Source organism: Sardina pilchardus, chromosome 5 (genome assembly GCF_963854185.1).
Source record: "Sardina pilchardus chromosome 5, fSarPil1.1, whole genome shotgun sequence".
In the NCBI taxonomy this organism is placed as follows: Eukaryota; Metazoa; Chordata; class Actinopteri; order Clupeiformes; family Clupeidae; genus Sardina; species Sardina pilchardus.
In genome coordinates this window covers 24311772-24329271 of record NC_084998.1, presented here as the reverse complement: position 1 = coordinate 24329271, position 17500 = coordinate 24311772, and the positions used below count along the sequence as shown (strand labels likewise).

At 48.6% G+C, this 17500-nt stretch overlaps 1 protein-coding gene across 2 annotated transcripts in view; it reads right to left on the bottom strand.

The window, feature by feature from the left end:
* cux1a (cut-like homeobox 1a) overlaps positions 1-17500 on the bottom strand; it is a 113076-nt gene that overhangs the window by 78502 nt on the left and 17074 nt on the right. For both annotated transcript variants that reach the window (XM_062537037.1, XM_062537038.1), the window contains exon 2: positions 3021-3131. In XM_062537037.1, the coding sequence (XP_062393021.1) occupies positions 3021-3131 (111 nt within the window). The remainder of the gene's footprint in view (positions 1-3020; positions 3132-17500) is intronic.

Genomic DNA, 17500 nt, shown 5'->3' with positions numbered 1-17500 from the left:
ACAAACAGACACACACGATACTGCTGTGGAAACAGCAGCTGTTGTTGCACTGATGGCTATAGTCAAGTTAAGAGGGGCCAGGGAGCCTGAGGGACTGGAAAGAAGTTAGCAAAGCAGGGGGGCAAACCACTCTATAGTTAAACGTCTTTTTTTCGGTTACAACATTACAGCTCAGGTCTGAGAATATTCACATGAAAAACAAACACCATTTGAATGTCTGAAGTTCTAGCTCTGTATCTTTTGCTAGCGTGGCAGAGAACAGAACCCAAAAGAAAAGAAAAGAAACAGAAATAGACAGCGGAGATCTATGAGTTCCAGTTGAAGAGGTTGAGTCACTGCAAGAGACTATGTTTTTACAGATCAACACATCCTTATAAGTACATGACTACTCCCTGCAGAAATCAGTTTGCTATCATTTTCATTTCAATGAAGTAAGTACAACGGTACTACAATGTCATGTGTAGGGCCGTGTTTAAATGTAAATAGCAGCTCATTGACAGACTACATTGTCCGATTTTTACAGTGTTTTTAACGGCGTTCTCACCGGCTTTAGAGTTCAAACACTTAACCCTCTGGCTTATGAAATGGCAAGCTTAATGTCTAAATATAGCAAATTATTTTAACCAGTAATCAGATTCAAGAAACATGTAAGCTATTGCACAAGCACCTCAGAGACATTCTGTTCCACACACACTCACACACATACACATACACACACACACACACACGACAGTTTTATTCATTATCCTGGGCAAGATATTATAAGTGTAACAACCAGGAACATGTGCTGACACACTATCAGTTACCTTACGCTGAACAAAAGCAGATCAATCTGTGAGGTCAGACCTCCGATAGATAATGACCAATCAGTAACGATTAGAAAGTACGCAGCAACCAATCCTGAACTAAAAAAAGAAAAAAATCTCAACATCAATCTGTAAAGACAGTTCTCTACAAAGAGATATAGTGACAGTTGAGCCAACATACTGTAAGTGCGACTACCCCACCACCACCACCCCCTCCACTTCCCCCCGACACAGTAATTAAGGTAACTTTCCAGCGTGGCAGCGGCATCAAGGGATGAGGTTTCCCCCCCTGTCCCATGGCGGAAGGAGCCCTTGATGTTTTGTACCTTGGGTACCGGGCCCGAGTCAGGAGTATCATTTTTCTCCCGCTCACAGAGCGCTGAGGAGTGGGGCCTCTCAGCCAAAACCCCCAGCACGATTCATTTAGTAACGGCTTATTAAGCGCAGACATAAATTGCAGGCCTGGACGTTTTAAATGGAAAAGAAGCCTGATTTATTGGAGTGCCGGAGACAAAACAGGTTTCTATTTTCCATTTATTCATCAACACTCTATGGGAGGGGTAGCTCACGAGGAATTCGCACAGACAAAAAGAGGGATCAGGGAGCGCACAGAGGGGAAAAAAAGAGGGAGAGAGAGAGGGAGGGAGGGAGGAAAAGAGGGAGAGGTATAGGGAGAGAAGAGGAAGAGTGAGAGAGAGGAGTGAGAAAGGGAGGAGAATGGCGACTTTGTGGCAGTAAAATCGCAGATAGCACTAGTAGGACAACACTTAGTTTTCAACGTCCATAAACTGTAGATACAGTAAAATTTATATTAGAAAAATACACATATTCAGACTGGAAAAGATCCCGTGTCAAAAAAAGTTGCAAAAGAGGAAAGTTTTGTGCACGTCATTGGCCAGATGGAATTAAATTAGGCCCGCGATGCTGCCGTGGCTGGTGAAGTCAGATAGTAAAAATAGTCCGGAGAAAAACGTCTATTCAACGCACGACAGTAAACTTGAAATAAAGACAAAGGGGGGGGAAAAAAAAACTCCTTTCAATCTAGACACTGATCTGACCACCGCGGCCGCTTGGGTCCGTCAGGCGCTTATCATCAGATATGGTAATACGACCAAATCGGATCCGCCGCGCTTTTGGGTAAACAGAAAAGGTGTCCCGGCTTTAACGGCTCTCTGCGCATCGGCAGGCTCGCGCGCGCGTGGACCGTGACCTCCGAGACAGACGCGATCCGGTCGGCACTGGCCGAAGCAGATACGGCCAGTCATGCAGGAAGAACATTCCCTAAAAGGACAGAGCGTTCGGACAGGACAGCAGGCTGCCGCTGGACTTCCTCGGACCCCCCCCCCCGATCTCTTTTGCCCTCGTCCATAAAATCAGCTCGAAGACAATCATTGACTAAATTGGGCAGAAATAATAGAGAGGGGAACTCCACGGCTGGGAGAGCGAAGGGTGGGGGGGTGGAGGGGTGGGGGGGTTTGGTGCAGGTTGATGACCTTGCGGAAAGAAAGGGCCCAGTTCAAAATGACACCTCAAGGAACCAGCTGTTGAGTCGAACCACACACACACACACACACACTCGCACACACTAGCACACACTTGCACACACACACACACACACTTGTACACACACATACACGCACTCACACACTCGCGCGCACACACACACACACACACACACTCACACACACCAAAAAATGCAGACAACCCATGTCTAATGGAAAAGAGGGGGGGGGGGGGGAGCAGGGGAGAGAGAGAAAAAAAAGAAACGAGCTGTCTTGTAAACGAACAACCGCCTACATTTATTAACGGCGCGGCTCAAACTTAATTTATTAAAAATGGCAGCGACTGCGGAATGAGATCACAGAAATACAGGCTCCCTTCAAGAGACACGACACCCCCCCCCCCCCCCACCCCCCCTCTGCTCCCCAACCGTACCCACGTGGCCCAAAGCATTTCCTCTCGCAGTGACAGGGTTCAAGCTATCCTCCGACTGCACTTTTTTTTCTCTCCTCTACTCCCCTCCCTCTGCAACTCCCTCCCGTCATCTCCTATCCTCCCCCCTCTCGTCTCGTCTCCTCCTCCTCCTCCTCCTCCTCCTCCTCCTCCTCCTCCTCCTCCTCCTCTCCTCCTCCCCCTCTCCTTCCCCCTCCTCCTCGCAGCTCCGGGCCCCTGGGCCTGCCCCGGCCCCGTGGAAATGGAGGGAAGGCTTCTCACCTCTGGAGTGTTTTTCTTGAACTCTCGGCTCTGGTCGATGAGCTTTTTCCTGGACTGCTCGCTCTCATCCTGTCGGTTGGCCAGCGCTGCGGCGGTGGCATCCAGTTCTTTCTGCAATCGGACAGACAGGCAGAGACAGAGAGAGACAGAGAGAGAGAGAGAGAGAGAGGGAGGGAGGGAGAGAGAGAGAGAGAGGTATTAGAAAACAGTAGCTGACTTCTCCATCTCGATCTGAGCAAACAAGAGTCTACACAGAAATGAAAAAGAAAACCACTTTACAAACTCTCTTGCCCGATGGTGCAGAACATACACACACACACACGCAAAAATAAGATTTCCACTCAGAAACGACAGCGCATAAACCAACATAGGAAAGTTACCCAATACGGGCCACACGCACTATTGTTGCCACGCCATTTGTCACAAACTTTCCATATTACTTCACACTGGTTAAATACTACAAAGGATTAGGGACATTTAGTTCATTATGCAAACCGACCTGAACAGTGTGGCTGCAACTTCAACATTTTTCTCTGATTTATTCAGGAGTTCCATATATAATTCATCTTTTCTATCACGCCATTATCTTGACACTGAGAGGGCTGGGACTGTGTCACACTAAAATAATCTAGTGTGCTTGCCCCACACTACACATAGCTCAGCTCTTGTTTTCCTACCAAGATGTATCCCTTCTGGTGAGAACCGAAGAGATCAAATACGGCCAGAGAATAACGGACGAATAAATAATTATAACAAAGACATATTTCAGGGCAAAAAAACTATTCCACATTGAGACTCAAGTGTGGAAACAGTCATAAAAAATGGGGGGAGACAAATCAGCGTTGCACTGACAAAGACATCACGCTGCCATTTTCAGACTCGCGCGAGCTAGCCAAAAGCTCCCGCTCGGCGAGGACACCAAGAGAACAAGTGGGCCTTGACTGGCCCACATCCGGGCCGACTCAGGCACTCTCTGGAGACGCATGGTGCTCCTAACGGCTGACCTCAAACTTGGGGTGAGATAAAAGGGCTCCTCAATGCCATAGCCCCCACAACAGAAGGCATTTAGCAAACGCGTTCACAGCCAAAATGGCTCTCTGAAAATGAGGATCTTAATATGAAACACTGCTGGTCTTGTGAGGCAGGGGGGAAGAGAGAGAGAGAGAGAGAGAGAGAGAGAGAGAGAGAGAGAGGGAGAGAGACAGAGACAGAGAGAGAGACAGAGAGAAAGAGAGCAAGGCTTCGACTGTGCGACACTGTAAAAGTACAGGCGGCTGGTTAGGCATTCTCAAAGTTGAAGTGACAGCAGCCGAAACACACTCGAGTTCCGTTACCGGGAAGGGCACCAATACAGACTAGAGACGATCCAGGGCAGTCTTAACATGGAGGGGGAAAAGCCTCAACCTGCTTTTCCTCCAAACTACATGAGACTGTATGTGTGTGTGTGTGTGTGTGTGTGTGTGTGTGAGTGTTAGTGTGTGTAGCGTGTGTTGACATCTGGGAACCAGATGCAAAGAACAAATCAAGTTAATTAGGTTGGAGCTCAGCCTGCCAGACTCCCCAAACCTCCAGCTCAGTAAGTGTGGGTCCGGAGAGTGAACCGCCACCACAGGCCTGTCCAGCTTTCATCTCTCTGTCTCTGTCTGTCTGCCTCGCTCTCTTTCCCTCCATCTCTCTCTCTCTCTTTCCCTCCATCTCTCTCTCTCTCTCTCTCTCTTGCTCTCTCTCTCTCTCTCCTCCTCTTTCTATATGTCTCTGTCTCCACCTCTTTTTTGTTCTTTGTCTCGCGCTCGGTCTATATACCTCCGTGTGTCTCTCTCTCTATCCCTCTATCACGCCGTCTCCCTCTCTTCCTGTCTCCAGCCCCCTCTGATTACTGCTCTCTTCCTCACATCCCTCAGCCACAGAGCTGAGCCGTCCTCCCTTACCATCTCAACCAACACGTCTCTACGAGCGAAGCTGCCTGATGCTCGCACACACACACACACACACACATAACACACACACAACACACACACACACAAACACACACATAACACACACACACACACACAACACAACACAACACACACATACAAACACACATAACACAACACACACACACACACACACACCAACAAACACAACACACACACACACAACAAACACAACACACACACACAACAAACACAACACACACACACACACACACACACACACACACACACACACACACACACACACACACACACACACCACAACGAGAGAGAGAGTGAGGTTTGGACAAGTCATATTCCGTTGCACAACAGGCCAAAGAACAGCAAATAAAAAAACAAATAAAGACGGCCACTGCCCAAACAGACAGTTTTTAGCTTTATGATCGGATGACAGACTGTTGTGGTGGTATCTGTGTCCAGGCATCCTGCAGTGCCATGTGTTCCCCCCCAAAAAAGCCGGCCAGGCTCTACCCAGCAGGACAGCAAGCATCAGGGAGAGGGAGGGAGGGAGAGAAAGAGAGAGACAGAAGGAGAGAGAGACAGAGGGGAGGATCTCTGCCAGTCTACACTGCTGCTAAATGTTTTAAACACACAAATACACGCACGCACACACGCACGCGCACACACACACACACACACACACACACACACACACACACACACACACACACACACACACACACACACACACACACACACACACACACACACACACACACACACACACACACACACACACACACACACACACACACACACACACACACACACACACACACACACACACCCTTACTGTATTCATTTCAGGCCTGCCAGAAACCAGCCACACATATCTGATGGTGGCAATGGCATTCCTGCATTTGGCATAATGTTTGGTGATAATTATATGAAAATGGCTTCTTATTTGCCTGATTACCGTTTAGCACGGAGGGCCACGGCTGAAATAAGCATCTACAGTGCCATCCTTGTCAGTGTCTCGTCTAGATACGGTCTCCTTGCCAGATGCAAACTAATGAGCCATTTATGGCGAACAATCCTGGACAGATCTCTTATTCTAGAGCTCACAATCTGTCAAGATTATGTGGTCGATTGAAGCGTTCAGTGGATCTTAGTTGGCTCATTCCATTCCCATTTACCATTCCGCTCTAAGAAGACACCAATGTAGCCATGTTGTATTTCATAATGTTTAATGCCAGCTCTATCATTGACCATCAATGCATAAATACAACGTATTCTTTCCAACTGATCAGTAGATTAAAGTATCTAAAGTTTCCAAGTATCTAAATGATCGAAATATCTAACTTGCAAACGCACATCCCACCTCCACAACAGGCCTGCTGCTGCATGAACCCGCGTCCAGAGTTCACCACCATGACTGCTGACACAGAGCTCAGCCTCCCTCCCTCCTCTCACCATGACAGGGGGCTGCTGTCTCTCTCTCACACACACACACACACACACACACACACACACACACACACACACACACACAAACACACACACACACACACACACACATACATACACAAACATACACACACACATGCCCCAAGCCCCTCACAAGTTAACACTCTTGACACTGATTAGCAGATGCTGCTGTTATAAGCCCATTAAAGCCTGTGATTTGGCTAATCACCTCTTTGATTAGCCAAGAGAGGCTCGTGAATCCTGAACGACTGAAACTCGAGGAAGCCCTGCTGTCTGCACACGCATCGACTGGGGGGATGAGCGACTGGATCAAAAGATTTCAGATTCAACCCCACCGCCCTTCCACCATGCCAACCCCCCCACCCCCCCACCCCCCCACCCCCGGCCCCCTGCCAACATCTCACCTCTGCCCTCTTCTAATTTTCCATTCCCACTCAATCACTTCGTCCCAGTAAACAGACGACTTCACGCAGGCTGTTGCTCCATAGCAGGCGGACGCCTCGAAAGCTCTCCCTCTAACACTGTTTGTGTTGATAGCGAGGCTTCTTCATTATTGGTGCTAAACTGAACGCCCCTGTGTTGCTTATGACTGAGTATCTCGGCATCTCAGTATTTACGTAAAAATCATCATCTTCTATTTCCCTCCTTGCTTAGGACCTCAAACTGTTCAGTCACATTAGCATCAAGGTAGTATATGTCTCTATTCTAAAGTATGTAACTGTAGATGAAACTGTAAATGGTCTTGTTAAAAGTCACTTAAACTTGAACTAGTTTTGTTTTATTTTTACATTCTACATCCGGCAAAAATGCTACGAGATGATGAAATTCAGCAAAAAGTTACCAACACTCATGTACATAAGTATACAATATTCTTCTTATACCACCATGTCATAAGTCTTACTTGGGCGAGGCAGTATTTACAAAGCTATTATTGGTAAACTCCCAGATTATCTCTGTTGATACTTTTAATGGTGTACATATCTAATTATGGGATATCACTGAATGAATAGCCGACCTGGTGTACACCACACTGGTCTTCACAGTCTGTGACTAAATGACTGCTTTGAGGGGCTATGCTCTATGGAACAGAAATGTTCATTCGCACGCCTTGGAATTTGTTATTTTTCTCACACCTAAATCTAACCTAACACTATTGTACAGTAAAACTTGAGTAATCTTTATTTTTATTGCACAGCATGTGTCAGCATGCTTGTAGACTTGTTTTGACTGAAGCTCCCGTGATGGTAAATTCACCTGCGCAAAATAATACTAAAAGGATATCTGCAGACCGTGGAAAAAAAGAAGGACAGCCCACATCTTAATAGAAAAAGGAAGTCAGGCTTATTTATAGAGAACCACTCCCCAAACGGACAGCCTTATCACCATTAATTCATCAAGAAAATGGACTGGCTCATCTCCTCTGTCTGGCGTTTGGGTTAAGAACATTAACAGTGACCATGTGACTAACATCCAGACAGGTACCCCCAGGGCACACAGCCACGATGTCCAAAAAACACTCACAAACGGTTCCCTCCTCCTCCGTCAGTTACAGATGGACTAATCAGACGGGTCGGCCTATCACACACACCCAAGAGCACGAGAACACAATATAACTATTTACCCCTGCGCCTTTCCCACAGTGCCACAGTCTGTCCCCTTCAACTGCAACACACACCCTGGGTCTGCACCTCTCTCTCCACGCACACGCACACGCACACGCGCACACACACACACACACACACACACACACACACACACACACACACACACACACACACACACACACACACACACACACACACACACACACACACACACACACACACACACACACACACACACACACACACACACACACACACACACACAAACACTCCAGTAGTCAGTACGAGAGAAAAGAAAGAGAAACAGAGAAAGAGCGAGAGCGCGCGCGAGAGAGAGGGAGTCATTTGGATGAAGGAGCAAATTGTTCTCCATAATGGCTTTATAATTTTCCTAATGGAAGAATTCTGCTGGCTCAGGCCACGGCGCTTGTCTTAGTTAATTTCTTCAGTAGTAAACGCTGATGGAACAGATTACAGCGCTCCCTTGAGAGAGGGCCGTGCCAGATGCTATCAGCTGCATATGTAGAGCGGGGAGGGAGGGAGGGCGGCAGGAGAGCAGCGAGGGAGGGGTGAGTGTGCGAGTGTGTGTGTGTGTGTGTGTGTGTGTGTGTGTGGGGGGGGGGGGGGGGGGTCACTAAGGGAGCTGTTTCTCCACGCCTGCCTTAGCAGATCTGTCTGCATCTCTAGCCGCCACTAGAGGAAAAAGAAGAAAAAAAGTAGAAGAAGAAGAAGAAGAAGAAGGAGCACCTGAACGTCCCCCCTGCAGGTTGGGCTTGAGGGGGGGAGGACAGGGCGGCGACTGAGGCAGGAGGGCAAAGCACAAATATTTTTGCAGACTCAGAGAGGTGTAAATTATTTACAGAATCGGAGCTCCATCACGGACATGATTCAATTTTGGAACGGGGCGGAGGGCGAAGAGAGAAGTCTCCAAGACTAAGGTCTCATTGTTCCTGCACGGCTCTCCGCTGCCCGGTGTCCTGCTGGTCCATTGCACCTCTTAAGTGATCACGTCAATTTCACCGCACAAATCAACACTGAGCATAATACTCAAGTGGATAGGAGTTGGCTAATCATTTCTTTTTCTTTTTCATTTTTAGTTTTTTTTTGAGTGTACTAAACTAGAAACAAGCACGCGCAGAAGCCGCGGTAGACTCTGGCCTCTCTGTTCACTCTAGAAATTCCCTTAGCCACTTGACCCCTGTACGTATTGATTTGACATCAGCACTACATGAAACTGATTTGTTCTTTCACACAGACTGGAGTAACAAGTTGGTTTGGCAGCCTAAGGGAGCAACTCCACCATAGAAGGCAAAAAAAAAAAAAAAAAAATAAAGTAAATGCCGCCTACCCCCTTGAAATATTCCACCGCTGCTTAACTCAACGTAGCTCTGAGTGCGCTAATCTATTTTGCATTCGAAGAGAACAGCGACCAAAGGCCTTATCAGCGCTGCTCTCCAGATAATGGGCTACTGGCATTTAGAACAAACCCTCTCTCTCTCTTTTTTTGGGACGCCGACTAATCTCGCCGAACCCTCGATTATGACTCGGAGTTTACACAAGATCGAGCCGCGTGGAGAGAGGGCTCGATAAACACCTCGCAACGGAGGGGGAAAAGGACGCCGTGGCTTTTGAGAGCGCAACCTTGCTGCGCCGTCCCCATAAATTCCCGCTGACCTTTACCTCAGACGCGGACTGGCGACCCTGGAGTGCTGGGGCATTACTCAGGGCTTTTGGGCCCCCAAAAGATGCTCCAGGGCCGGACTGGAGAGGTGGGGTGGTGGTGGTGGTGGTGGTGGTGGTGGTGGGGGAGAGCTCTTGGCTTGTTTGGCTCCCAGGCGCTTGGCTGCGTAAGCTGCCTGGCATAAATCAGGGCGGCAGTTTAACATATGCTGCGAGGGGGAATCACATTATCAACGCTCTCTAATAAGCCCGCTGATGTCCCGGGCCAGCCTGTGAGTGACAGCCTAATAGACAAATGAATCACATGCCAGACAAGAGAGAGAGACACGCGCGCAGAGGAGGACAAGACCCGACAAGGCAAGAGCAGCGAGTGAGGAGAGGAGAGGAGAGGAGAAGGAGAAGGAGAAGGAGAAGGTGAAGGTGAGGAGAGGAGAGGAGAGGAGAGGAGAGGAGAGGAGAGGAGAGGAGAGGAGGAGAAGGTGAGGAGAGGAGAGGAGAGGAGAGGAGAAGGTGAGGAAGAAAGAAACAGGGAAGAGAGGAGGCCAGAGGACGAAGCAAAAGAAGAAGAGGAGAAGAGGCCAGAAGAAGAGGACAGGAGGAGAAGAGGAGAAGAGAAGGACAAGAGGAGAGGAGAAGGACAAGAGGAGAAGAGGAGAGGCCAGAGGAAGAGAAGGACAAGAGGAGAAGAAAGAGGCCAGAAGAAGAGAGGAGAGGAGGAGGAGACGCAGATAGAGAAAAAGAAAACAAATAAAAGTAGACCAGAGGAGTGGCACTGACGCAAGCGAGGAGAGCACAAGGAAGCAGACAGACGTGCGTCTGTCGTTCACCCACTCCTCTGGCCGCAGCTACGCAGTACGCACCCACACCACAGTTTGCATTCGTTGACTTTTCAAAAACGTACGTCTCTCTCGCCGAGCTCAGTAAGTGCTGTGTTTGTTCAGCTCGCACGAATGAATGAACAGAAAAGCCAAACCAGACATCAGTTCATTCCAATTATGCCAATATGCAATTATGATGCATGTGTATGGTAATGCAAGCAATGGCTCATTGACAGACAACAATGTTGTAGTTGTTGACAGAGGGAAACCACTCCCTCGTACTGGTGGGAATAGAAGGTTGGTCTTTATAGAGGTGAATTCCCACATAATGCTCATTCAAATGCACCCGGAGTGGGCAACAGAGAGAGGGAAGAAAGAGAGAGGGAAAAAAAAGAAACAACAACCCCAAAACGTTTCAACATAACGACGGCCTTTCAGAATTGACCACGGCCAGACCATCAGATTTCTGATGCGCCGATAAGGTTAAACAGTTAAAACAGATCCCTGATAACAAACAGGAACTGTTTCGAGACAAGCTAAAAGAAAAAAAACTTGAAACAGACAACTGACCCTCGGAAATAGAGAGACAACAAACATCTTTGTCCTCGTATCGTGTAGTAGTGGTGGGCCGTCAGAGAGCCCACCATTGGGTGCTAAGGAGGTTCTAACGTCGCAAGTTCTACTGCTACGCTCACATACACACATGTAGGTTTCTCCAGTGTGTGTGGAGGAGCGAGGCCTCCTTGGCAAAGACTGCGCGACTCCTCTGACAGCCCCTGCTATCTTCATCGAAAGGGACTCTCTCACTCGCTCGGCAACATGAGCGCACCTGACAGATCCTCTCCCGTCGGAGCGGAAGCGCGTTGTGCTCGCGATCTGGTGCGTCTGCGACGTCAAACGCGGCGTTCGTGGTGACAGCGCGACCAGAGGGGGGGGGGAGGGGGGGCTTCCTAGCGTGCTCTTCAGAGGAGGCAAGGCGCCGCGCCGCTTGACTGACTAGCAGCAGGCCTCCGCAAGACGCGCTTCTTCATTAGGACAAATTAGAGAGAGGCGCTCGCTCGGCTCTTCTCTCTTTCTTTCTTCCCCCCGTCTCTCTCTCTCTCTCTCATTCCCTTTCTCCCAGAGGCGCGCAACAGGGACCAGTCCACTGGGACTGCAGCAGAGAGTTCAACTCATCATGCAACACACAGTACTGCAAGCTCTGTAGCTGTGACTTCCCCTCTTTACAGTAAGCAATGGGTTGGCTTCAAACGCTTTTTGCACAAACAAAGGTAGTACTCCCACTGAGTTAGGCCTTTTTCATCTGTCACCACTGATGTTTAAGGAAGACTGAAAAGGGAGTTTTTACACTTATTTTATTATTTTTTTTTAACTACTTAAACAATTCTGGGGGAGTTGTAAGATCTCATCAAGATTGGAAAGCTACGACGCTTCCACTAAAACTGATGATGCAACGGGCTGAAAAGAGGCCTGTCTACTGACTGATGCAAATTCCAAAAACACAAAACAGAAATTTTAAGGGGGTTTTATGTTTTTCCTGTGGGCTGTATCTTTTTGTTTCTTCTCAAGAGACTAGGAGAGATTCTTCAACACTGCTCTGCCGAGAGAGAGAGAGAGAGAGAGAGAGAGAGAGAGAGAGAGAGAGAGAGAGAGAGAGCATTCCCCAGAGACAGGCGACTACTCAATAAAAAATGGCCTGACCCGTGGTGAGCCTTCAGAGACATCCTGTTGCATTGGCACCCACGGTAACAGTCGGAGGTCTCGCGACAGTAACAGATGGGCGGAGAAGACATTCTGTACTCATCTTACAGTTCAATATCTGAACACAAACACCGAAAGCCGGTAGGAGTTGTCTGCCTCCCCCATCGATATCTGCATTCCTCAAATAGTTTCCGAGCTTTACTGCGACTAATTAGAGAGTGGAGACGGTGCAGCCTTCAGAGAAGGGAGCCGGGAGAGTGTGTGAACCTCCAGTCTCCAGCAGATCTTCTGTCAGACGGCGAAGGGAGACAGCAATGGAATTACAAATAAGAGCAAAGAGTTTATACATTTATACAACTGCATTATTGATTCACATACTGCTATTCACACATTACTATTGGCGTAACTATTACTAGTAGTATAAGTATCAGTTTTGATAGAAGTAGTATCACCCACTTTTATGTCTTTCATGTTCCATCCCTTGAAAGACTTAAGAAATCTAACTGGTAAGTATCTGTTAAGGAGATCGCTCCAAGAAAGTAAAATCTGCTGTAAAAATTCAACTCTGCAGCTTGCTACATTTTATGAAATGGCATAAAAGTCCTTGTGTGGGCGGCACGAGTGCGCAAATCAGGAGGCCATATTGCCAAGGAAACTTGTCGTCTGAGCCCCGGTATCAATGACCCGCTTATTTAAAGGAGCAGTGTTCAGTGAGCAGCACAATTTGATTACGCTGACTAACACGTTGTGAAATGAAAAGCATGTCACCGGCTCCCCTCCCTGCGAGAACAGAGACGGCAGTATTAGGATACGGCCATCGTCTCCGGGCCAGGCCGGTCCAGTAAGCTGCCGCCCGTGCTTGGGCCTCAGAAAAAAAAAAAAAAAAACGGGATCCAGCGCCAGGGCCCAGGCGGAACAAGCCCCACATTATTCGGAGGAATATTATGACGGTATCTGATTCATCGCCGCAGCTAACCCTGACGCTCCATTTGCATGTTCAACCCTAGGGGGAAGAGGAGCTGTTTATTCAGAAGTCTGAGTTCTACGAGGCATTAATTAGAATTCAGAATTCTAATTGAATATTAGCATAACGGAGCACAATGAATTAAAACAGCAGGGTTGGGGCTTTTTTTTTTTTTTTTTTTTGGTGTGTGTGGGAACAACAAGCAGTTAATTGTTTTTGCGTCCAGACACAGCCATACAGTAACGCGCTGCGTGACCTGGTTTGGGCCACGAGCACTGGGGCTCTCACGTAGTCCTGCCGCCCTTCCTCCATTCACTCTCAGTGGGGTAGAGTCAGCCCAAGCCCCCTCGCTGCCCTATTTTCTAAACAAAGGAGGCTGGATGCGTGCAAGCAGAGGAGCCACTATACACACACAACCCTCACCTTTGTGAGATTTATACACACTATGAACAGTGACCACATTATTGGAAACGAGAAAGGGTCATCGGGTCTCTTGTAAGGTTGACCGTTTGTGACAGGGTGCCGACTGCCATGTCTGTACACATCCCCTGATAATATCGCATCGTGGCTGTATCATTTCGCTTCAGCTGTTAGTTTTGGTTGTTCAGCCTGATGTCCCCGCTAAGGCCGCGAAAATCCCTCTGTTTCAAAGTGTTCTGCCGCGCAGCGCTCGAAAAGCTGATTTAGTTTTAACTTGTCGAGCGGCCTTACTGTGCCCACAGCGCGGTGGATTGGGGGAGCTGAGCCTTATCGCGCGCGCGGGCAAGGCTACCCTGCGCTCGCTTAGACGCATTGGTAGCCCCGGCTTTCACCCGGCATGGAAAAGACCTGCTGAGCCAGTTGCGAATCCTCTAATAACTTTCCACCGAAGCCGTGAGGGAAATCCCAGTCTCGCGGCCCAGACGGATGATAATCCCCCTGAGACGCGCACAAGCGTGCTTTTAAGTCATTATGGAAAATGGCGGTGCGAGGTTCTAAAATGGCATACTGAGGGCTTTTCTGGTGTCGGTGCGTGCCTGCGTGTGATACTGACTCACGAGTGTGCGAGCTCTATCACGCACGCACCCGACGCACACGTTCATTACAGGATCAAAGTGCTGCTTTGAGTCAGAGGGACAAAAGCGAGCCTCTCCCTTATCTTCAGCCGCTAATATCGAGGCGGTGTTGTTTATCAACACGATGGGAGTGTTGTCTGTAAACGACACAAATCCGCTGATCGTGTTTTCTCGGTTCATCTCCCTCAGCATTCGGGTCGTGCCCAAAAATCCTCAAACAGGTCTGGTAATACGACAACGGAAGATGACTTTAGATAGACATGCAAAAGGACGAGGAATGAAAAGCCGAAAAGGGAACAATGTGTCTTTAAATGCGGGAGAAATGCTGGGATAGGAGGGAGGAGAACAGGTGAGGACAGAGGACACAGCAAGAGAGATATCAAGCTGTTAACTCAGTCATGAGCATTTGGCCTGCCGAGGAGTGTTGAAACATTTCTGAAACGTTCTGGCATTTGCAAGGTAATTAACGTCACACGCTTTGTATCTGCATTCATGTCTGCATGTCATCTGAAAAGACTTGCCAGTTAATTTCAGAGATACACATGTCCGAACAGGCACACAAAGAAAACACTGCAAATGACAGCTCCAGTGAAAAATATACTTAACATTACAAACCATTTCAAACATGATCTAACATTCTGCATTTTAGACTGGAAGGACAACAAGCCTTGTGCAGACCTCACCCGCAAAAAAAAAACGTATCACTTAACATATTATTTTAGGAAATAAACTTCTTCGAACACAACAGCTGAAGGAGTCGGTTGGATCCGTCCTCTCTCCCCTTCACTGACCAGGCAGGAGCCATGGCCAGGATGGGTGGTAGTGTGGAGATCACACACTGGCAAGGCAGGCCGTTGGCCGACGGCCATATTTCTTTGCGCTTTTTTAAAACAGGTTTGGTTAAGCCCGTTGACCTTCACGGCAGCAGCCATGAATATAAGCATCAAATAAAAGGGAGCGCGAGAGAGAGGCGGCGGGCGGGCGGGCGGTTGCCTTCGCATGGGGCCATCACGCTGGCCACAGGGCAGCGCTTTTCCGTACGAAAACACACCTCCGACTCCCTCGCACATTTTCAAACACGTCGCTCTTATCTACTGAAACAAATACAGACCGTCAAGGTTACACACACACACGCGCGCACGCACACACACACACACACACATACACACACATCACAAAGATACACAGCCTCACACGCATACAGCTACCCCCCCCACACACAAACGCACACTCACACACACACACACACACACTCTCACACAAATCTTGATAGCAAACAACACACAAAACTTCCCCCATCTACAGCCTTGTCTCTGTAATCTCCAAAGGCCCCCACTCTTCCTGGCTCTGCCTACATGCTGTGAGCACCAACCTTGCAAGACCTGGAAAGGTAAAAGCAAGATGGCAGCTGAGGGAGTCCCTAAGCACTTTGTTGCATTTAAGCCTGCTGTTACAAGAGCAGATAGTCTGTGCATATGTGAGATATTCTGTGTGTGTGTGTGTGTGTGTGTGTGTGTGTGTGTGTGTGTGTGTGTGTGTGTGTGTGTGTGTGCATGCGCACATGTGTTTTCCTGTGCCAGTGGTTTCAGGAAAGCGACTTGTGTGTGAGCATTCTTGGTGTGTGAATGCCGTCTAAGTGTTTTCCATACGCCTGTTGTAATTTGATTACCATGTGGGTGTTTTTGAAGAAATGGCGCGCGTGAAAAAGAAGAAAAAAGTCAGTCACAAAAAAAGAACACAAAGACAAACAGAGGTAGACACAGACAAGGAGGGTAAACAAGGGAGAAAACGAGGGACCATCAAAAGAGAGAGGGACAGAGACCCAAAAAAAAAGAGACGGAGAGAGAGAGAAAACGGAGGAGGAAAAGGCAGAAAGGAGGCCCGAGCGATTGAATGCGTGTGTGTGTGCGGGGCATATGGGCGCCCCTCCCTGATTGGTGCTGTGCTTCAAAGGCGGCGGGCTCTAACGTGTCAGCACATCACAGGTAATCACCCTCAACGCCTTCAGACCACACTCCGCTGTCAGGTCACCGCCATGAGAGCCTCAGCCTCTACACACAGGGAGGGGGGAGAGGAGCAGACAGAACAGGGGGAAAGAAAGAAAGGAGAGATAGAGAAGAGAGTGGGAGAGAGAGGGGGAAAGAGAAACAGAGAGAGATGGAGAGAGAGAGAGACAGAGACAGGGAGAGAGAAAGACAGTGAGAGAGAGATGGAGGGAGAGAGAGAAAGAGAGACAGGTAGAGAGAGAGAGAGTCAGATAGAGGCTGAGGGAGAGAGAGAGGGAAAGAGACATAGAGCCAGAAAGAGAGATGGAGTGAGAGAGAGACAGACACAGAGGGAGAGAGAGAGAGAGAGAGAGAGAGAGACAGACAGAGAAAGAGAGACAGAGAGACAGAGAGAGAAAAAGCTCAGGCAGCAGAAAGCCTCCAGTCCTGAGTGGAAACTACTGGAGCCTTGTGCTGATTCAGGCTTTGGCCGCTAATTTTAGCCCCAGATGCCCTCACTCAAGCAGCCGGGCCATAATTCAGCACTATCATGTTATGCGCCATATTTTGATTCCCGAATTCCCTTCTCTTGCAGATTAGCGAAAAAAAAACCTCAAAAAAACAAGCCGGTGGGTATTTCCCTGACTAAGGGGGGCAACGAGAGAAAGAAAGCAGAGAAAAGCCACACAAAGCCGTAAAAAGAAAACAGTCGTCGGGCGTGCGAATCCATTCAAACATGCGCCTTTTTTTGGACAGGCGGCGCGAACGACAAACCCCAACACGGGGTGGAAATGGCGGAAGAGGAAGGAATCAGGAGCGATCTCTCGCATGGGGGGGGGGGTCTCTTCAGGGGCGCCGCGCATCTGCTTTCCATAAAATATTATCTACCAACTAGCTTCCATGGGAATACATATTCATGCTTCACGTTTGTGGATGCAGATTTCTCTTTTCCCCCAGCATTTACACAAGTCGGGGAGGAGAAAGCGGGAGCGCGGCAGAGAAAGAGGGCAAAAGGAGATGGAGAGAGGGAGAGAGGACAGAAATAAGGGAAAAAAGGGAAGGGAAGGGAGGGAGAGAGATGGAGAGAGAGAGAGAGAGAGACCGGTGCGAGATGTGGAAGTGCAGGATCTTTTGTCTTCCTCCTCCAGCCTCGCAGGAACACCTCGCCTCTCATTAGCTTAATAATGCATGAAATGTGCTCCAGCCCCGGCTGCCTCGGCCTCCCCCCACGCTTAAAGTATTTATCGCTGACAGAACGCCGCCGAGGCC